This window comes from Stylophora pistillata, chromosome 4, assembly GCF_964205215.1.
Source record: "Stylophora pistillata chromosome 4, jaStyPist1.2, whole genome shotgun sequence".
Lineage (NCBI taxonomy): Eukaryota > Metazoa > Cnidaria > Anthozoa > Scleractinia > Pocilloporidae > Stylophora > Stylophora pistillata.
Genome location: NC_142522.1, coordinates 40,794,192 through 40,816,928, shown reverse-complemented (window position 1 = coordinate 40,816,928; position 22,737 = coordinate 40,794,192). Strand labels below are relative to the sequence as shown.

The 22,737-nt window shown below is 36.7% G+C and overlaps 2 protein-coding genes and 1 pseudogene across 3 annotated transcripts; 1 reads left to right on the top strand and 2 right to left on the bottom strand.

Moving 5' to 3' along the window:
• Window positions 1–22: 22 nt before the first annotated feature.
• Window positions 23–12,509, bottom strand: LOC111340542 (uncharacterized). Its single transcript, XM_022947400.2, has 13 exons — window positions 12,285–12,509; window positions 12,046–12,155; window positions 8,937–9,086; window positions 8,546–8,650; window positions 8,234–8,384; window positions 7,494–7,629; window positions 5,414–5,513; window positions 3,507–3,660; window positions 2,355–2,505; window positions 1,647–1,741; window positions 978–1,079; window positions 740–841; window positions 23–251 (listed from the first exon to the last, which is right to left on the bottom strand). The coding sequence occupies exons 1-13, from the start codon at window positions 12,378–12,380 to the stop codon at window positions 129–131; spliced, it is 1,575 nt and encodes a 524-aa protein (XP_022803135.2). The 5' UTR covers window positions 12,381–12,509; the 3' UTR covers window positions 23–128.
• A 2,019-nt stretch (window positions 12,510–14,528) lies between these two features.
• Window positions 14,529–15,584, top strand: LOC111340537 (endophilin-A2 pseudogene; annotated as a pseudogene).
• A 2,239-nt stretch (window positions 15,585–17,823) lies between these two features.
• On the bottom strand, window positions 17,824–21,966 carry LOC111340539 (ankyrin repeat domain-containing protein 45). Of its 2 annotated transcripts, XM_088757313.1 has the most exons (6): window positions 21,659–21,966; window positions 21,173–21,340; window positions 20,773–20,796; window positions 20,555–20,649; window positions 19,916–20,057; window positions 17,824–18,750 (listed from the first exon to the last, which is right to left on the bottom strand). In XM_088757313.1, exons 1-6 carry the CDS (start codon window positions 21,882–21,884, stop codon window positions 18,701–18,703), a joined length of 705 nt encoding a protein of 234 aa, XP_088613439.1. In that variant the 5' UTR covers window positions 21,885–21,966; the 3' UTR covers window positions 17,824–18,700. The 2 variants fall into 2 exon arrangements, with proteins under 2 accessions (XP_088613439.1, XP_022803133.2); XM_022947398.2 differs by lacking the exon at window positions 20,773–20,796 and having other exon boundaries at window positions 21,659–21,963.
• Window positions 21,967–22,737: the final 771 nt, after the last annotated feature.

Below are 22,737 nucleotides of genomic sequence, written 5' to 3'. Positions count from 1 at the left end.
GCAAGTTGAATCCAACACATGATCAGGTGATTTCTTTTATTAAGGTTAGAATTCGCAACGATTTTTATACAATAACTGTTTTACAAAAACAAAATGTTCCAGTGATAAGTCATATCTGTTGATTGACACTACTTTGCTTTGGAGTGCAGAAATCTATCTAACGCAGACAGTGACTGTACTGATCTTTCTTCATTCATTTTATCTGTTCTTCTTTCTTTTCTTTTCTCCTGCATTTCTTGTCTTACTTTTTCCTGAAAAACAAATTTAATACTAAAAAACAATTACAAATAATCAGTTTTAGTTACAACCCTTAATCATACTTTCCCCATGCAAGATTAATTCAGCCCATAATTTTGCCAATACTCCTGACTAAGTGGTTCCACTTAAGAGAAAGATCCACTTTTATAGGATTTTGATAGAAATGAAAATAGGCCTGAGATGGCCCTTTGGGGAGAGTCCAAGAAAGTGTAGAGGGCATGTCTACAAAACCTTTTGAAACCAAAAATAACATGCAACTATAGAGGGTCAATAGTGGCTCATTTCTTAGATATTAGATCTGATTTGCAATAAGTGACAAAATGAACGTGAAGGGATCAAGTTAGTGTGTGTGGAAATTTCTGTGGTTGTTTTATCCATAGGGACTTCATCAAGTAAAATCAGTTGGACTCAACTGCAATTATGATGTTCTACCAGACAGATGCAAGTTTTCTTTAAAAACCTCTGACAATGGGCTACTTACCTTCTTCTCTTGTTCAGCATGACCCTTCTTCCTTAGATGATGCTTTCTTGAAGAGCTACGACCTTTCATTTTGTGCCTTGGTTCAAACTCCTCATTCGATTCCTGAGTAAAAGCAAAGGTGGCTACATTTGAATGATTATTAACTGCAGATAAGTTGTTGGTTGAATTGTTACTTTTTAATTAATAAACACATGTAAGAATTTCACCCGGAACACTCGTGTCTCCAAGTTGTACCTACCTCCTCATCGTCATTATCTTTGTCATTCATATTTGTGCTCTTTTTTTGATAATTAACACGCACGATATCCATTGGATTTAATGTTATTAACTCTGGCTGAATCTGCAAATTAAAGCAAGTAAGCAACAGTAAATAAAGGGAAAATTTAATGAAACCATAATTCCTGGTGTGTTTTCCAGAGACGAGAAACAGTTGAACCTTGATTATCCAGACTCGTTGGAACTAGACAAAATAGTCTGGATAATTGAGAGTCCAGATAATGGAGAATATAACTATAAATGAGGAACAAAAACTGATTAAATTAAGAAAGCCACATTTATCCATGAAACAAAACATTTACAAAACATTTTGAAAAAAATATGGTCTACAAATAACAGACCCATCTCACTTAGCAACAAAGCAACTCTTTGCCAATCAGATCTCATTCCAATGTTCTTCATTGGTTACAACCCAAGCAAGCACTCCTTTTCCTTTTTGAAGGCAAAACAAATTTGCCTCACCTTCACTGTTCAATGCTGTATCTTTTAAAAGAATATGGCTACAGATCTTGATCATGTCTAATAAATGTTCTGACAAAATTGGGACAATTGAGAACTCTAGATAATTGAGGTCCAGATAATCTAGGTTAGACTGTGCTATTTGATTAGTAAATTTGTTTCCATTTTTCACCTTTTCCAACAAGGCCTTGACTTCGAACTCCTGTCTTTGCTTTTTGGTTTGGTAGGGATTAGCTTCTAATGCATCAAAATTAGGTTCACCAGCACCTAAAGAGAAAAAACTACAATGTCACTTTTCAGAGCTGAAAAGAGCAGAGTGAATATCCCAGATTAGTTAAACTAGATTTTAAAAGACCATTCTATGAAGAACAAAAGTTCATGAGATTCAGAAAAGGCTCCTCTTAACTCTTTCACTCCCAGAAGTGATTAACATGTAACTTTTCCCTATAATATCCATACATTATCCAGCAAACAGGTAATGAAAATACTCAAACTTATCAGGTGTAAGTTGGTAGTCTTGATCTAACATCAAATTCTTGGGACTTACTTACAAGGAAATGTGTAGCAGCTAGAGGGAAGAATTAAAAATCAGATCTTGGGAGTTAAAGAGTTGAGCCTACATTCTTCTGGTCATCAACAAAGTAAAGAGAAAAGGTTCTGTTTATGATGTTTCTTTTTCTCCATTATTGTAACAAGCAAGAAAATGTTCTTGTTAATGGGTTAAATCTGTGACTTATTTGAATATGTTGAATAAAGTGCTACTTTAAAGTGTTACTTTATTCTTATCACATGCTACTAGGTATTTTTATTAGCAGTAGGATATTGTAAGGCAAAATTTTGTCTTAGTTACTCACGTGAGTTGAAAGATGAGCAGTCTCACCTGGTATTAGTAAGCTGCCAAATCCTTTTGAATGCCCCACACCTAAAACATCTTCAAATGGACAGAATTGCATGCTGTGCACAGTACAGGATGGAAACATATGAGACATGTAGGGAGATTTTTGTTTTTGAGTGAAAGCATCCCGCCATATCTGTCAGCAACGACAAGGAAATGGGAACTAAGATTAGAGTGAGGGCTCAAAAATAACAAAGCTTGTAAACTGAAGTCTACATTTAACCCTAGCATCAGTTTCCATATTCTCTATACTCTTCTTTATACATTTCCTTTGATATTGGAAAGGAGAACTTGTTTAACAATCAAAGCTTCTTAGGTTAGCACTCAGTTAATTCAATCATCTTAATGAATGATTTGGCATTATTACTGGAAGCAGAAATTTGAGGCTAGACACTCATAGTGCTTAAAGAGTTAAAATTACATTAAAGAATTAGGAAGGAATTAAACTCCTATCCCTGAGCATATTTCATAATGTTTTTCTAACAGGAGTTAAAACTACATTAGGGAATTGGAATGGGATTAAATTCCTATTCCTCAGCATATTTTGGTAGGTTTTCCTATCAATGCCAGGGCTTGACACTAACAGAGGCCAGCTAGCCACAGACTGGTAGAAATACAGTTTTGGCTGGTGGTTTTTCATTTCTACTTACCAGTTTGGCTAGTCAACAAACTGAAATTGTCGTAACATCTAAGATGTCACTACCCACTAGTACTTGGCTAGTAAGTTTAAAAGTTAGTGTCAAGCCCTGAGTTCATTAGTATCTTATTACTTTAAGTAAACAAAGAAACTGTAGGTCAATTTAGGTGTTTGTTCCAATAACCATGGCTTGAAAGTAAAAGCCTGGACTAATGTCGATGTGGAATCTAGTTATGGTAACCATAATTAGAATCGACATCAACAGGTCCAGGTCAGTATTGACCACACTGCAGCAACATGTTGACATCATGAAAAAATTAACCATCGTAAAGTTTAAAAAAAATAAGTTCTTTATGCCACAAAATAAATAAAGATAGTTTCACATGGGAAAGAAAAACAAAAAGGATCAGAATAATAAAAAATATTAAAAACCAGCACATAGACTCCAACAACTGTTGAATTTCTTAATTTACAGATTAAACCACTTCAGAGTATCTGACCTGAATATGGGGTCCATGACCCACAGCAAGCAATCCTTGTTGACTTATAGTCAGACAACTTGCTGGGGTTGGAGTATAATATGCTTGAAGTTCCTTATATGTTCTTACATCCCAGATCCTCATTTTTCCATCTAGACCAGATGTCGCCATGTAACTGATTTTTGGAAAGACTCACATTGTCAAGTTAAATTTGAAAATCAGATAACACGGTTTCAAACAACAGGTATGTTAATTCACATTTTTCTACATTTACAAATTATAATAACCTATATCTGGGAAAAAAGAAAATATAAACTTGTAATCAAAATAAGTTTTAAAAACATTACCAACAACATGCTACATAACTGCTAAACATGGGTGACCAAATTGAAGAAGAAAAGCAGAAAGAAAGTTTAATTCCACCATCATTGCAGCTAATCTGAATTACAAAGTGGTTACAATCGTACGACCATAAAAAATTACAAAAGTTGATGAAAGAGGGACTGGGTTACAATGGGTTTTATAATAAAACTACAAATAAGTTTATGCTTATACAAGTTGAATGGGCATATATGTTGTTGTTCAATTCTATCCTTGGTTCAAATTTTATTTTCCTTTGTTTCAAACTCATTATCATACATTAACATGACAGAGAACAAAGGAAAATAAAATTTGAAACAAGTATAAAATTGAACTACAACATATATGTAGTCTAAAAGTCTAATAATTATTAAACGCTAGACTAGTACTTGGGAAAAAACTACGACGCAGTCTTTCTGTCCTGCATTTAGGCAATATATATTTGCTAACGCATCTCCTTTGATAGTGATGTATGTGCTGACTTGTCATTAGGAGATGTTTAACAAGAGGACCTCTTATTGAGATCTTTTCAAGAGTTTTAAGACAAAGTTCACTACGTCTTCCGTCTAATGTTCTTACATTTAAAAACTGAAGAGCTTCTAAGTAAGAAACGCTGGGGCTATAATTTTAACAGCACGTTTCTGTATATGTTGTAATTCCTATGAGAGGTAGGAGGGTAGGGCTTGGTGCCATACTACACACAGTGCCATACTACACACGGTGCCATACTACACTCTGTGCCATACTACACACGGTGCCATACTACACTCTGTGCCATACTACACAAGGTGCCATACTACACATGGTGCCATACTACACACAGTGCCATACTACACACGGTGCCATACTACACTCTGCGCCATACTACACACGTTGCCATACTACACACGGTGCCATACTACATACAGTGCCATACTACACTCGGTGCCATACTACACACGTTGCCATACTACACTCAGTGCCATACTATTGGCAATTATCTTCCAAGTTAAGATACCATGGCCACCAAAAAGTTGCAGCTTGGAGAACTGACTATGAAACAGAAGACTTTTTGATGATTAGCACCATATGCAATGGTTCAGACAGTAAGTTATAGTTTGTATATTTACAAGGGTTTGTTCTATTCCATGCAAAGGCTACAGGTGTAAAAAAAAATTAGTATAATTATAATAGAATTCGTTGACATCTGATTTGTCCTGGGTTAAAAGTCTTTTTCTAATTCTCAATTGTTTTTCGGTGTGGCAATGTATGATTCACAGTGTGAATTAAAGACAATGTCACCCAAGGATAACTACAGGTAACTGAGTGAAGTATGAAACTCCTTTAAGTGAGTGCATAACTTTCTATCAAGAAATCTCTGGTTGAAAAAGATTTATGTACCACAGACTGGAACAATTTATGAGAAGAACACTTAATTACCTGCTAGGTAAAGAACTTTTCTTTCTCACTTTCTCATTGCAAAAAAAACCAAGCCAAGCCATATATCAATCTAATTCCAAAGGGTAAGTTAGATATATTTTTCAGCCCTGTAAGCAATTATGGTAGGTTCCTCAATACATTTTACTTACTTTCCTTTACTATCAATAGCAATAGACTGTACAGGTCCTCTGTGGCACAACATCTTAACAAGAGGATCTTTTGTGTTTGGGGCCCACATTGTAACTGTGCCTGAAAACCACACCAAGATACTTTTATATCAAAATTTAAAACTTCAACTAAGACTTTCTCCTTCAAAGAACATTTTAGTTAAAGTTCTGTTAGAATAATGTAAGTAGCCTAAATATTACAATATAAATTTTAATCATTATTTTTAATTTCAATCTTAATTTTTAGATATGAATTTTTAACTTGTACTTTAACATACTTGTGCTTCATTATTGATGTAATTTTTAATCTTAGACTACAAAATTTTTGGTCTGAAATATTCAGTTGTAAAGTGCCATGACCTTACAGACAGGGCGCTATAGAAATCCTTATCATAAACAATTACTGGATGAGGTTTTCGTGATATCCAGAATAATCAAGGTCGAGGTAAGTGTTATAACACTAACCGAGACCTGTTTATTCCGGATATCACAAAAACCTCATCTAATAATTGTTTTATTATAAATTGTTTCAAAGAAAATAATGCCAAATGCATTATCGCAGCAAACACAGTTTATTTTTGAACACTTAAAAATGTACAACTGTGTTGTAAACAAACTTTCACTTGGGCTAATTCCTTTTTGTCGTGTGGCTCCTGGATATTTTTCTCTTTGAGGTATTCATAGAACAGTTCCTTTGCCACTTTTGTCGACCTTTTAGTATTTTCCAAATCTTTATCTTCAAGTAATTTCTCAATTTCTCACTAGGTCGATGAAGCAAATCAAGAAGCCATTCTTACTTCGCTGTCCGTGAACTTGACACTGCTTCACTGGAAATCATGCATTGCGTGCGCAACCAACAGACTATTCAGACACTAATCTGTAGGTACAGATTAGTGAATAATCTGTAGGTTGCGCTGTTTCCCAGAATTAACTGTGGGCATTTAGCCAGTGAGAAGACAGATGGTGACTACAATGTATAATAATAAATATTATATCCATAGCTTGTGGACAGACAAGATTTCTATAGTATGGTTTAAAATATTACAATTATAGTAACAGATGAGTCAATTCCATGCAATTTCCCCCATTTTATGATACAGGGTTTTCCTTTTCGGCCGGCGACCGGCGATTTTCGCCGCCTGCGAACGGCTCCGTCGCCGGCGACTAAAAGAGTCCTTGCTGTTATATAATTTAAAATATTTTAGATAAATAATAAACACTTTGTATGTTGTCTGACAATGACGTATAAGAAACGGAAATCGATAAAAAGTACATATTTCAGCAAAAAACGAAGTAGAATTTTTGCGCGTGTACTGGTACGTGACATTCAGTACAAGTTTGCGCGGTCAAGTCATGTATCACTGGCATCCCTTCAAGCTTAAAGATACGTAAATTATTCAATTTTTGCATTTAAATAAATTACTATTTGAAAGGTCGATTATCTTCTTGATTTATCCGCTTTTAACTGTTTTAGTTAAAACAGATGTACTTTAACTGGGAACTACTTATTCTCACTAAGCCAAAGCATCACAAATATTACCTTGGGCCAAGTCCGAAGTAAAGTAAGTCTCAGGCGATCGTGTGGGACGCAATTAATTGCGAAATATTTTCTGTGATGTTCGTATTTTTGTTTACCTTTGATTTCTGTGTCAGTATATCTTTATGTGAAATTCTTCCAGGTCGATTCGAGTGTTGTTTTACATTAATATTTATAAGCAATGTGCCCGGTATTGCCAATCAACGTGCTAGAAAAGGGCTGCATTTTATCAAATACATTGTCATTTCTTGTGTTGTTAAGCCTGTTCATTTCCTTAATTTAAGCACCCAAAATGCACCAGATTGCATCTCAGAGCGCTCAAATGTTTAAAATTTCCCGGGGGGGGGGCATGCCCCCGGACCCCCCTAGTTGTTCGCGCCTTCGCCACTCAGGTTGGGCGCTACTCGCCCAAATTGTCTCCGCCTGCCTCCCTTTCATCCGACTTCAACTTTCTTTGAAAAGGAAAACCCTGATGATATTGCAATGAAAGTAATTAATAATATTAGTTCGTACAACTATCTTTACCATTGAAGTGTCCCAAATGAATGACTGCATTGTATGGATTTTGCGTCATACAATCACACTTCCCAAGTTTGGAAAACAATTCGACGACTGATTTGCCTGTAGACACATCTTGATATTTGAGAATTCCATGGTCACCCTATGAAGAAGTGTAAAAGGATGAAAAAATTGAAAAAGGGCCATTTGAAAAAAAAATTCAGCTTGGGAGATTCATGAGTTTACAATATTAGCTTCTGACACAGAACCTTGTTAAACAATCATTTTACTCCCAAAATCTGATTGTTAATTCTCCTCTTTGACTGCTACACATTTCCTCGGACAGTGGAATCTCTATTTAACGAACCTCTATATAACAAAGTCCTCAGTATAACAAACGATACTTCAGTTTCAGCCCAGCCAAAGTTACAGTAAAATGTACGCCACAGAACCTCGATATTACGAACCCTCAATATAATGAACCAATTTCCCCAGTACCTTGGCACTCCATTAAATTGAAGTTCCACTGTATTTTAGTTACAAGAATTACATGCTAGATCAAGATAACTTCTAACTGATAAGTTTGAGTATTCTTGTCACCTGTTTGCTGGGTAATGTTAGGATATTTAATATCAAGAGAAGTTATGTATTAGTCACTTCTGGGATTTTAAGGGTTAAAATAAGGGCTGCAAAATTACAAGTTGTGTTCATCCCAGTAACAGTTTTCCACTTACTCTTGACAATTTCATTGATAGCCAGTGACTTACCACTGAGGCCAGAAGAAAATGATAGGGTAAAAATTCTAATCTGTTAACTTGGTTGTGATTCCTAAGGCAATGAAGTTCAATTCCATTATTGTCATAAATGAAGACATTTTTCTTTTGGGCAACTGCAAACATAGTTTCAATATGCAACCATCTGAAAAATACACATAGGAAACAGTAAAAAAAATTAGATAAAACATATTTCAATGAACAGCAGAAAGTTTTAAACTCTAATTAAGCAGCATCAGAAATCTTTGTTTAAAAAAATGATCATTAAAAATTTCCAGTGCTACAGACTTACAGATTGAACTTTACCTGATATCTCGCACAGTCTCTTGTACATGGAATTCACAGCCAAGTCTCTTGTTCTCCCAGTCCACCGTGGCCAGATGACCTTTCTTCCCACCAATAAGAAGAAATCTAAAAGTTCAAAAAAATGTTAACTTATTTAGTACCATCAAGTTCATGCTGTGATTTTCAAGAGTACCAGTACTTTTCTACTAATAGCATTTCACAAAGCTTTTCTGGTTCTAAACCCTCAACCTTTTGCCTGAATGCTTTCAATCTTCTGATTCAGCTAACAAGATAGTGACTACAAAGAGATCAGTTATAGAAGCCTTTGATATTAGATAGCTTCAACTAAAACGAGGAAAAAAAGTAAGCATTTACATGTGGCCAAAATGTCTTAAAAAGAAGTTTTGTTCACCTTCCATTACGGGTGTAATTTACTCTATAAGGTCCAAATGTATCCAGTTTAAGCTCAAAAGACTTCTTGGCACTTGCAACATCAACCGCATTTGCAATATCTCTTTGTTTGAATTTAAAGGTTTTCTCCAAACCCTCTGCTTCCAAAAACCTACCAAGTGAAGACACGTAAATGAAATTGAACAGATATAAACAACATAACAATTACACAGTCTTGACTTGAATGCTAACCATACGCAATCATGTTTCTTACTGGGATATACAACCGACACCGCGGAAATACGTTTTCGTGACATCACAGTAACTGGTCAGTGGTCATCAACTTTAAGCTGCCAAGCGCTTTCATATGTTCCATATGAAGACATCGGCCTTTTGTATGGTTTTAAGTTGGAAAAAATATGCATGATACTTCTTCTTGTTTGTTATATTTGATCCTTTGAATTAGTTTTTAATGCTAAAACCACGTTTTAACAACTAGCGGTATAGGAGAGTCATTTTGTTTGGAGTTGTGTGCTGTTTGCTGACTTAGGCTGGCCGTCCAGTTACAAAGCGCGATCTTGGTTCTTCAGAGGCTCTCGCCTTCAGAATTGTCAAAAACAGCGACAGTTATCCAGACAAAGCAGGAGATTAGTTCTGTAAGATACTTTACCAGCGAGTCTGAAGACTGGTTGGATTTTTAAGTGTTATTAGCATGAAGCGATGCAGGTAATTATTGTGTTTTGAAAATAATCCGTAATCAAAATATGAAAACATTTGTTCATTTCAAATACTTGCGGTTTTATCAACAAGTCATCTCGTGAACAGGCACAACCCACATACTAAAGACATGTAATAGAGATCTACTATCAACTGCTGTCAATAAAGGCTTAATTCAAGATAAATTATAAATAAACCGATCATGTTGGACGGTCTCAAATATTGCATATTTTCCGTGCCCTCAATCAATCGCCTATATAATAACCTTTGTCGAGCCTTAGCGCAGCAAACAGTTCACAATTTCTTCGATTTCCACTTCCTTTGTAAACATCACTAAACAAGCGTTATTCTGTCACAACAAAAGCTACTTTAATTTCCCAAACAGTTCTAATTGTTTTACACGAAAGCATTTTCAATGAAACCCACTTTATTATTATTATTGTATTTTTATAACTCAGTCATTTGAAACTTTTACAGGCACATGTATGTTTACCTGAAGTATATTCCACTACCTTGCATGTGCATTGCATTAATTTATGCAAACAATCAACTACTCTTCTTCCATTCATTTTTTTTTTAAGATTAGCTCTGCTTTGCTTTACATACACATCACATGCACTGCCACTGTAAGGATAATTATGATCCCCATCAGTAATATTACATCATATCCCTACAGAACATTGTTATGAAACATTCCCATTTGACTTGTAGCCATTTTCTTTCAAGGTGGCAAAATATATGTATATTGCCGAAATTAGTAAGAATTTCTTATTGACTACAACTAGTGTAGTCATACCAGTGCTCCCCTCCCCAGTAATAAGTTGGAAAAAGGACATTTGTATGGTGCTATCACTGTTTACGTTTGGGAATATCCCATCCCTGATGTTTATTTGACTGGATGGGCACAGCAGTACACAGGCTAATTACAAGCTTTTGGTTACTCCTCATGACTTAGTGTTAACTGGGAATTGACAGCTGGCTTAATCTAATCAATTTTCTCCTGAACATTTTTAACAAACAACTTTGACTTCAGAAATACTTCTGATAATTTCCCCCTGACATTTCTAATTTGGAAGATTAATCATCATAATCATTATGTTCTTTCCACCTCCATAAACACCCAACATAAGTTTTTTGTTTATAATTCAGGCAGCTTCTGGATATAAGAAATCAAGTTTAGAAGGTAGTTGATTCATTCAAGGCTGTTGCAATATGAGGAAAGACAATACAGTGCTTTATTCACATAAATTGATTAAATTATATTATTATAATTATTTTACCTTACAGTACTTTTGTTTTTTAAACATTTTTTTTTAATTTGTTTTCTAGTAGTACCAAGATGGTAATGTTACTTTGTGAATCAGGGAGCTATATAAACCAGAAGTATTCTGTTAGCTTACTACATTTTATGTTGCAGATGGCAGTAAGTTAGTAAAGAAAGAAAAGAAAAAGCAAAAAGAAATAGATAAAATAAAATGATTAGTGAGGGAAGAGCAGCATAAAAAAAGACATACTACAAATTATTCATTTATAATTGTGATGGGAAACAAATACTTGTTGGGAAAGTAAAATTATTGCTCAGAAAAAAAATTACAGCTTAGAAAAAAAAATTACAAACTAAGGTGGAAAGTGAAAACTTAATTTATTACCATTACAATGGACATTTTGTACTTAAACATACCTCGGTTTATTCTTCCTCTGGTTGAGCCAATTTTTGTATTTTTGGGGGCTTCAGTCCTAAACATGTTACAGTCATAGGTTTTTGGCCAACTATGATACGTACAATAACAAGTGGAAATAGGGTGTCCGTGCAACACGGGCATATTTTGTCTTCTCGGCGAATCTGACCGGAATGCCGTTGACATACCGATTTATACGGTTCAAGCCACTGCTTTATAAACCTGATGGTGCAGCATCCTCAGATCACCACTTCAGCCATTCAAAAACCGTCTCATTTTTAGCCTTAGTGCTTATGCTCTTCTATAAACAAAACTTACGTGCCACCAGCGAAAAACAACAATTTCATATCGTGTGCAACTTCAGTTCGGCTTTGACAAATTATATAATCGAGCTTGAGAACTATCCAAAAGGTGAACGGAGTTTCAAAGCTAAGTTTACAGTATTCTTTCAAAGTTTTGCCTTTTTACACTGTTGATTTGACTCACGGCGAAAACATTGTAAAAGTTAGCGGCATTTTTTGGTTTCGTTGGAAGTCCGCTGACCAATAAAATACTGTATCGTGCCTTAAAAAACCTATTTCCGCGGTGTCTATACAACCTGCTCGAAGACAAATTACTTGAGAATTCTTATTAAAACATGAAAGTGAACGATAGGGTTACTCCTCTTAACATATAAATAGTCCTGTTTGACGACGTATTTAATCATAAAAGTAACAGTAGGAGTTCTTTAATTACCCAGGTTGTTCTGTTAGAAGAATTTCTGATCTAGCGGCCTGTATTGCTGCTTGTTGATGTTGTGACTCATATGACTTAAGTTTGCCTCGCAACTTCTTGTCTTTTACATGCTGATGGGCGAAAACTTTAAAGGTTAGTCTTAAAGTAAGAACATGGCGCTTCGGCACAAGGTCTAGACGAAACCTTGACTCAACAACAATTAAAACAACAAAAACTATAGCTTCGTTCAGTTCGCTTACTTTGAATCGATTTTGCTTTCCTCGGTGGTATTTCTGCAGTTTCTTTTTGTCCACTGGATCTTCACCCTTACCCTTCTTCTTGCTTACTGCCTCCATTTCTAAAGATTCCTTCCGATCAATAAGTTTCCACACACGAGAAATCAGATTTGGCAGCCAAAAGCATGCGTTATCTGGCTTCGTCCGCCATCTTGAGTAAATTTATAATACCGCTGATTTCATGGCCTGCGGTTTCTATCAACCTCATACTCAGATCCCCGCAACAATGGCTCAAGTAAAAGGAATCGTGTTGGCTTTGAGAAAGTATAAAGGAAAATTTCGACTTGAATGCACTACGAAACATCTGCAGAAGTGGTAACTGAGTCATACCTGCCGATTATAGCTTCTATTTTGGCGAGTAATAATTTCTCCAAAATGACAGAAAACTAAAGATTGACGTCTCTGCTACTAAATTTTACAAGGCGGGGCATATACACTGTTTTTATTTCACAAGGTCGTCTGATTTTTGGGCTGAACATGAAAAAAGTCTTGCTTTTTAGCATTTTGAGCCCGAAAATGTAAGATGTACACGGTATAGTATTTCAAATGAAACAAAGAGGAAGTGACCAAGAAACTGACAATCATAGTTCTGCGGTTTGTTAGGCTTGGTTTCGAACAAAAAAAAAAACAAAAAAAATTAAAAATCGAAGTTATTACTAAGTGTGCTCTACGTGGATAGGCACAAATGACACACAGAGATTTGATTCGAATGTTGCAAGATTGGAGATATGAAAAGTTGACCACGTGGTCGCACGGCTTAAAGAATTCCACCGTCCAAATGCGTCTCGGTTCTGTACTGGTATATCTTCACAGTGTCTACGCGCCAACCTTACGGCGCTGTTCAGGAGAACGTGACGTTGCGTTAAATTTATAGTATTTTTAAAATGAGTGACAGGGATCAAAATGTCAAGTACTTTTACTTCGTTCGAGATTTTGCCTTGTGAAGATCGAGTATTCGCCAAGGAGGTTTTGTCCTTAGTCAGAATAAAGTAAAACTTTGAGTTTAAACGCGGATTTATTGAGTCGTTCTTAACAGGCGCATATCTGCGTTGGTAAACGTGGGAGTTCATTCTTTTGAAAATTATTGGTTTTTAATACGGAAAGGGAACTTGGATGTATTCACTATCAAGAACCATCGCCGATAATGGCTCCCGTTATTATATATTCTACAAAATCTAATTGAAATACAAAACATTTTAAAATTCTTCGCTTGTCTTTAGGAAATAGTTTTCATCATGTTGTGGCTAAATATAGAGCAATAAAAAACTGATTGAAAGCGTCGGTAAAAATTATAAAATAAAAGTAATCGTTTTGAAGTCTGCCTCGAAGATTGCGTTGTCATGCTGTCTTGAAAATTTTCATTAATTTTATAGTTTTCATTTTTCTTTCTGGGCGCCAAATCACCTGTGCAATCGTCTGATCCACCACGATCTCAGCTTGCAACAGTTTCACTTTAAGATGCAAATTTTTCCTTAGTCTAACATTAAAATCTAACAGAGGTAATACAATTATCCTATTTGCATTTTCGAGTAGTAATGTAATGCAGAGATACCGAGTGAGTGACGAGTTGATGTATTTGTCCATTCCTCCCTTTTCGTAAAGCCACTGAAAATTCTAATGAATTGTGTACAATGGGAAACGCAATTAAGGGACTTAAACCTAGAAATTAAACGAGGGAAAATTGCGCGAGTTGCAAATAACAGTTTATTGGTGAAGTTTATGAGCGAGTTAATTTTCTACGTGTTTTTCGCTGATTTGATTTTTTTTTCATCAGGTGTGGATACAAACACCGTAAGTTTATTTGCAAAGATGTTTCCCTATTGTACAATAGAAAGGCAGGATAGAAGCAACTTTATTATGCCGTAATTTATAATGGACAGCTGGCGAGGAAATAGAAAACGCACCTGGTTTCAACGCCGCCTAAGGAATCTTTTCATTGGTTTGAAATAAACTGAATTATTAGTCGCTAAAATAAGATTGACCAAAGTTATCGATTGAATCTGCGGAGATAAATAATGAATTCGTTCACAGGACTGCAGTAGAGTGATTTGCAATCATCTGCCTTGGTGCCGTGGTTTGTGTTTCAAGCGAGGAAGCTGTTTTGCCGGTCGCAGATCAAAGTTCACCTTTTTCTTGGCTTCAACCGAATACAACTTAAGCTCAACGTTTCGAAGCACCCTTGTTGTGCCTCACGACTGAAAGTTCATCATGTCGTTTGCGGGTTTCAAGAAACAAATTAATAAGGCGAATCAGTTCGTAAGCGAGAAGATGGGTTCGGCCGAAGGAACCAAGATGGAAGATGAATTCGTCGAACTAGAGCGGAAAACGGACGTAATGACAAATCTGGTTACGCAGTTACTTGGCAAAACCAAGGAGTATCTTCAGCCTAATCCTGCTGTACGCGCTAAGATCTACATGCACATGGCTGCACAAGGAGCCAAGTATCCTCAACCCGAAGGAGCCCTTGGTGACATCATGCTGAAAAGCGGCCATGACTTAGATGCTCAGGCCTCTGATTACGCTTCTGCTTTACTCGACGTCGGCAGCGCGCTGATCGAAGTCGCCGACACCCGAGATGTCATGGACGCACAAGTGCATGAGAATTTCCTGATGCCGTTGCATGAGTTAGACGAAAAACAGCTGAAAGAACTCGCACAGCATCGAAAGAAGCTTCAAGGCCGCAGGCTCGATTTTGACTGCAAGAAACGAAAGGGGAATAAGATCTCTGTGGAAGAAGTGAAAATGGCTCAATACAAGTTTGAAGAATCTAAGACGATTTGTCAAGAGCAGATGACGGTGCTTATGGGGAACGAAGTGGAGCGAATTCATCAACTCAGCCAGCTTGTCTGCGCTATGCTGGAGCACCACAAGAAATCAGCCGACACCCTCGAGCGATTATTGCTCTTACTCAATAAGAGGGTACAAGCTACAAGTCGAAACGGCAACATCGCCGCAAAGCCCAACCCCGCAGAAATCTCAGTGGACCAGGGAAAGTCGGAAACTTCCGCCAAAGGCACGAATCCTTTGGCCGGGGAATCGGATTCTGCCGAGAAACCGAAGGCGGAACAAACAGCGAGCAATAAGCCAAGCTGTCGAGCAAAATGTGATTACAAGGCTGAAAAAGATGGCGAACTGTCGTTTTCAGAAGGCCAAGTCATCATGCTGTCCGAAAAACTCAACGAAAATTGGTACGAGGGAGTTTTGGATGGAAAGCTTGGTCGTGTTCCTGTTAAACATGTCGAGATCTTGGTAGATCTACCATAGAAATATTTTCGAAGGCTGTAACCAATTAACGCCCTCGAACACATTGAAATTAAAAGGTTTCCTGAGCCAGTTACCAACATAATTGAAATTCTGTTATTGTGTGGATTCAAGATAGATATGAAATAACTTTTGTTTCATTGTATTCTTTTATTTTCAACGTTGTTTTTTCTTGATATTTATTTCCACAACGAAGGAGACAACAATTTAATGCAAAGAATCGAAGTACATCAATGTATCTGTTTTGAGTAGGATTGAAAGCATTACGATTTTCTCAAATTATATTAGGGATGAGATTTTTTATTTAAAACATACTGTTTAGATCTTTTTGGGTAAGAACTTCTCTGTTGGAGATTAGTGAAATATTAGCATAATGGAGCTGCTTTTATAGTTCGTTTCCGTCAGATTTGAATCGCATTCAGTCAAAAGACACTGTGTTCGATTTTACAAATTACGTTGTATCTCAACCGCTGTGGTCTTCGAGGAAATGTTTTCCTTGACTCGTGTAAAATTATATTGTTCGAATTTAGGGAAAATAAAATATATATTGTTTTCATTCACAAAAATGTTTTAGATTTGTAGTAAGAAGTTGAACTGAGAGGAAAGGGTTTTCTGCGGCTTCGGTTGTTCTCTCCGGCACAGATGGATCTTTAAAAAAATTGAATCAAATTGTATTATTGTATTTTTTATTTTCGTTGTATGGCGCAAGTTTCGCCACTATGTTAGGGGAGACATCTGCTAATCATATGTTTAAGTGCTACTTCGGCAGATGCAGAAAGGAGTGTTCCATTTTGAAATATTGATAAAGGCAACTGTCGCAGGTATAAATCATATACATTCCTCAAAAATTGAGCTTATTTAGCACTGCCTCCCTTAGGTCTTCAATTAGCCTCGCCTCAGCAATTCACACATAACCTAATTGAAAAAGATAAGTTAAACGAATTTTAGGCAATGGACTGAACTCGCCGCGATGTTTTGTCGTGTCATTTCAGATCGTGAGCCGCTGCTTGAGGAACTATTTTTTTGACAAAAACTATTTATATCCGTTCCCGTATGGACATTAAATTTCAACTATATATTAAATTTTTCAAAGATTTCGAGTGGTTTGTAAAGATTAGTTAACGTACGGCTCGAACAAAGTATAGTGAAAATGACTGGTAACAAAGACGCCAAATCAGTTGGGGAGAGCTTTTAAAAATCTGTTAACTTGTTATCCGTGAAATTTACTATGTGAACCTCAGATCATCGGGTTTCCCTAAGCAGCCTTTGGATAATTTGGATATATCAACAAAGTTGAAATGGTAAATTGGCCACCGTAATGATTACAAAAGCTGACGAAGGGCTAACGCTCGAAACGTCAGCTTTTGTAATCATTACGGTGGCCAATTTACCATTTCAACTTTGTTGATATATCCAAATTATTTCGTTACTCCCACCGACGCAGCCCCAAACAGTTTCTTTCGAAACTATCAGCCTTTAGCCTTTGGATAAGCTGTCTATTCTGAGATTTTTTTCAAATTTTGAATATCTATTTAACAGTTTATTTCCTCAGAATTAATTGTTTCAAGCTGCCTGATAGGATCTTGACAAGAGGAAAATGTTTAGACTTGGACCAGAAAAACTGGATCTAGTACCTATAGTCGAGAAGAGTAGTAATGGGAACGAGTCTCCAAATGGAAGGAGTTCGGAGCCTTGAGTTAATATTTTCAATATCCCAAATTGACATGAAAAAATCGCATTTCCGAATTGTTTTCACCTATTTATGCAGTGAAAAGCGCAGAGCTTTCATTTTGTGCAGAGAAAGTACTTTTTGTTAGTTGTTTCAATGGATCAAAACGATCAGAAGCGGGTTGTCAACAGGCACCCATCTAAGAGGGTCCCGATGAGGTTAACAGTTAGCCATAAAACGGTAAAAAAAAAAAAAAAAAAAAAAAAAAACAGAAGAAAAAATTAGCCGTTAGGCGTGAAAAATTGACGAATTCTAACCGTTAGTCGAGAAAAATGTTAACTGTAAAAATTGTTATTTTAACAACAGTGGAAAAGAAATAGCCGTTAGCCGTCAAATTTTAAACGTTAGCCGTAAAAGCCATCACCCCATGAAAGACCCTCATCTGACTCTTGCTCGCACTAACGGTCTTGGTTACGTCGTATCCATGTATAATTATCCATTATAAGATCCTCTCTGAATTCATGTTATGGAATATACTCGGACGAATAAGATATCAAAAAGAAAGAAGCGCGCTTTTTCCTATTACTCGTACATTAAATTTATTGCATTATTGTTATGCATCAGACAAAACAGACATTTTTTAAAAAAACTAATTGCAAATTTCTTGTATAATATGACCTTTTCCATCTGTAAGACATTATAAGGTTCTTCTAAATTTGGAGTTACAGGACAGGTTGTAGTCTTATTGTATGTTATTATCGTAATTGTCTTATTGTTAACCTCTAATCTGGCCAACTTGATAAATGGTAGAACAAGCATCATTTCTATTTGCGTATTTCAGATGAGTAGAGGCAAGCTCGATGGGAGCGCGCGAAGCATGCACAAGGGAAAGAGCTCTTTCCCCTCGCACCCGCCTCGCGCTAGCCTTCGCTCACCTGAAAAAAGGCAATAAAGAAATTATGCTTTCCGTCACGGCAAAAAACATGACCAATACCGTGATAACATGGCTAGCATCTTTGATAGAGAGTAAGCTGATCAAAAATACCGGTACCAGTACATTAGGAGCTTCAGGAAAAACACCGTTTGTACAATAATCTGCTTATATACGGTGTAATACATGTTAGGACCATGTATTTATAGGCCTCTCCACTTGGCTTATTTTGTGAAAAGGCAATAACTTAAGATAGTGGAATTACACTTTACCTAACTTAATTCAAAACTAAGGAGAATTGTGTGCACTCGGACAATTAGTATAGGGAACCTGGGGCGGATCTAGGGATGGTTCGGGTGGTTGGGTCGAACCCCCCCTAAATTTTCCCTCAGAACGCTGAAAATCATGTTGCCGAAGACCTAATTTTCAAAATCTCGGACCGCCATGGAGGGGAACGATTCTCCGAACCCCCCTTGACTAAATCCTGGATCCGCCCCAGGGAACACTTGGCTGGAAGTGTTAACCTATTTTTTTTACATTCTTGACATCTTTGGCAAAGAAATCTTCATCTGTTGAATTAAAGAGATCCATATTATTTTTACACACTTAAAGGGGGCCCAGGTAAGAGGGTTGAATAGCCAAGCGAGAGAGAAATGCATAGGAAATAGAAAACTCCATACGTTTGCATGTCAGAAGAAACAGTCTTAGGACATAAAGAGGTAGGAAACAGCAAAGATTGTTAGTCTTCAACAAATGATTTTTAGAAGAAAATAAAAATTAAGAAGATCAGTTCCAATGTGTGATGTGTTGTTACAGGCATTCTAAAGAATTACAGTGTAGAAAGAGTTAAGGTGACATTTCCTGTGAGAGTGAAAAAGGAAAGGAATAAAAAGTGATATAATTATGTAAATGCAATCTACAGACTTGCAAAAATTTGATTTTTCACACAATTGCTTAGTTTGTGCTTAGTGGGACGAGTAGTAAACAGTTTAAAAAGAAATTAACCTTTACATTTAATGAATAAAGAATAAATCTTAATGTGCATGTTTTACCAGTGCCCAGGTGAAAATAATCAGAAGTTTTGTCCTACAAACCTCCCTGGCCAGAAACCCAGTTAGGCAGAGGAACTGAGCAAAAGCTAAGAATGTTGTGACTGAGTTGGCTTGGCAACATTCTAACCTGAGGTAGTTTATATTACTTGTGAGCAACAATTTTGACTTTTTTCTCTTTAATGAGTCAGGCAAACATAGGGAAACCAGTTGAAGCATTGAGTGATGGAAAATTGACAAGAATCTGGGCTAAGTAGCAGAGGATTACTCTTGGTTTAGCTCTTGGTTCTCTGGGGTAAGGCACCTACACTGCAATTCTTTCAGTCTCTTCCTCAAAGAAGTACAGTGGTAACTAAAACGTAGCAACCTGTACAAGCAAACATGTACAACCTGTACAAGCATTTCGATAAAGGAAATACTTCAATACTCCAGGTTATTTCTCCAACTTTTGGTTTCTTCCACATCTTTTTTTTGTGAAACTTGCATTCATTTTCTCTCACAATCAAGCGCATGCACCTGTGGTTTCATCAGTTTAACAAAGTCTCTCTTCAGTATATCAGTATCAAAATCAACCTTTGGTCAACATTTTTCTTTCACTTGCTGAAACCAAGATCTTATCTTAGCTGTTTTAAACTAAGATGAAAGCAAGAATGAGAAAAACATCTAAACCAAAAAGCCATTTTACCTGTAACTTCAAGTTTGCTCAACATGGGTTTTAAAAGTTCCTCAAGTTCTTGTTTTTGTTTGTAGATCTCTTCAACTGTTGCATGTTCTTTGTGTGATTCTAACCAGTCATTCTTCTCATCACAGAAACGGTTACCACTCAGCTAAATTTGAACAGCAAAGGGCAAGTATTAGATATTGTACAATCATATGTTTAGATATTAGAAATCAGGACATGCCAAAACAACCATTCACCTCAGTGTTGATGGCTAGGGATGAATAATTACCTGACGGCTTCACTGCTCTGTAAATATCCAGAGGCTTCAATAACTTTTTTAATAAGGGGTCAGTGATGATAGAAAAGAGGGCCATAATTTGAATTGTTAACAATGAAATATTTTAAAACAAATGGTAGTAAAAGGCCTTGATAGGTCACATGGGCAGTGGTAAACCCTGGTCACCAAATTTTAACAAAGACCTCTCAGTTACAAGAAAGTTGTAGTCCCAAGCAACTGTAACCCTTACATTGTAACCCTCCATAAGTTGATACCTCATTCAGATGAGTTCTCTTTATTCTCCAAAGTATGTCTACTCTTGGCTCTGTCTTCAGTGGCATTCAACAGAGTTGAAAAGTTTCTGACTGTAAAACTGATGGACAAACCTTGTCTTCCCGAGTAAACCGACCCATGTGCTTCTCTGGATCTGATATTGTATCCTTGGTTGCAGTTATAACAGATAAGAGGGCCTTTTGAGCTTCTGTAAAACAGAATGATAAACCATATTCCAAGTTTCTTGCATAGATGAGTGGTATATTCAAAGGATTCTTCCTTTTTTACAGTGAAATCTTACAAGTTCAATTGCACCATTAGTCACCACTACCTTTTGTAAAGTGACCTAGGACACCTGAGGAAAAATCAGAACTGATGTTCATTACCGATAATAATGGTTGAGGACAAAACGGTAAGGTTATGATGTGTTCAACTATCTAATAAAAGAGATATCACTTATCAGACCCTTTTTAAAGAGTGTCGTAAAACCAGGAATGAAGTAAAAGACAGCAGCCAATGAGGAAAAAGGTGAACATGACAAACAGGTAATGAGAACTTGTAGTAAGTATGTACAATGTATGTGAAACTGGCCTGAAGTGTTGGAAAATGGATGCAACTAAGTGGAGCTAGTTTTCCTGACCAGTTACAGAGAGTAATAAAGCAAAACCAATGCAACTGCGCTTTACTTTCAACACTCAATGAGAAATTATGCTATCATCGTGTGTTAATACCTGCTCTATCTAGATAGTCCACACAGGAGTCTTTCTGATAGCGAGCAGCAGCTTCTCTCGCCCTTTCACCATGAGCATTTCGTATCTGTATATCAGCTCCATTTGCGATCAGAACTCTCAGACAGTCAGGATGTCCCCAAGATGCTGCTCTGTGCAAGGCTGTATAACCTAAAACATTCACCTCGTTAGTGTAGGTTTTCCCTTGGGAAAGCCGACAGTAGTAGAAGGAGTTAAGTGGAAAGTACAAGAGAATATTCACTATGTTGGACAGTTGGACAGCTTAATACTCCAAATTTCGCCCATTACAAATATAACTAAATTATTCCACAAAAGTGTCGACCTCCCCTTTCCCCAGCCTCGGACAGGTTCTGACAATTTCACAGCATCTTGACACTTTTTCTAACTGATAAGTTTTTTTTTTTTTTCGGTTGTCACCTATAGTAAATAGATACACTTCTTTAAATGATCTCGGCTTCAGTACATCACCTTTCTTGGTCTGACTATTTATATCTGCTCCGCGCTCTAGAAGCTCTCGAACGAGTTCCTGGCGTCCTAACATAGCTGCAATGTCCAATGCTGATTTGCCAGCTTCATCTCTTTTATTCAATATCTGCGCCGGATGTGTGACGTATACACTTTCCGGGTCATCAAAAAGCCCTCGAAGTCTTTCAACATCTCCCTTGGCTGCGATTTCAAATAATTCTTTGCCCATTTTTGTGCAAAACTCTTACTACAAGTCATACAGCTCTGTTTACCGTTCAACCATCTCGGAAACATACCGCTGACCACTAACTACAGTGTTGTTAATGAGAAGCATAACTAATGCTTTGTTTCGACGTCCTCGTCGTTGGGGCTTTGGAAAGAGCGTTTCCTCGCCCGTTGGAAAGTATAAGGCGTCTTCTGCAGCGCAAATGGTGAAGGGCTGTTCGCAAGCTTTTATTTCGACAATTTTTCATTAAAGAAGAACGAAACCCCAGCCTATTTAACTCCCTCGTTTACACAATCTTTCCGAGTCCTTGTTTATAACACTCAGTCTCGCAATATGTGTAGTATGGTGGCCGAGAACTGCCATTAAAAATATTCAAATTTATAAGAATTATTTTTGTTATTTTTTTTTTTAATTTCGATTTATTTCTCACTTTTCTTTTTAAAATAAAAGCAAGTGAAAGTAAAATGTAAAATAGAAATAAAATGAAACCAAAGATAAATTAAATCAAATCAAAATTAAATACTTCCCGGCCGAGCGCTGCCACTAGTTTTTTTTTTTTTTTTTTTTCGCGGTCGGAAAAAAAAAATTTGTTCGTGGCCGAACGCTGCCACATGGCCGAGGGCTGCCAAACAAACCCAGAATGCACTACCATCAAAAAGTTCATGGCAAGCAATTTCTGGGTCGAATAATTCATACCCATGTCCTTGTATGTCTAGCAGCGAGTTTTTTGTCTGACTTTTCATAAGAAAAATGGGTTAGACATTGAGCCTTCTAACCCATAACATCTGTTTCCTCGACACAACAATCACCAGTATTGTTTAAGTACTTGGTAAACTGTCCATCAATAAACTCCTCC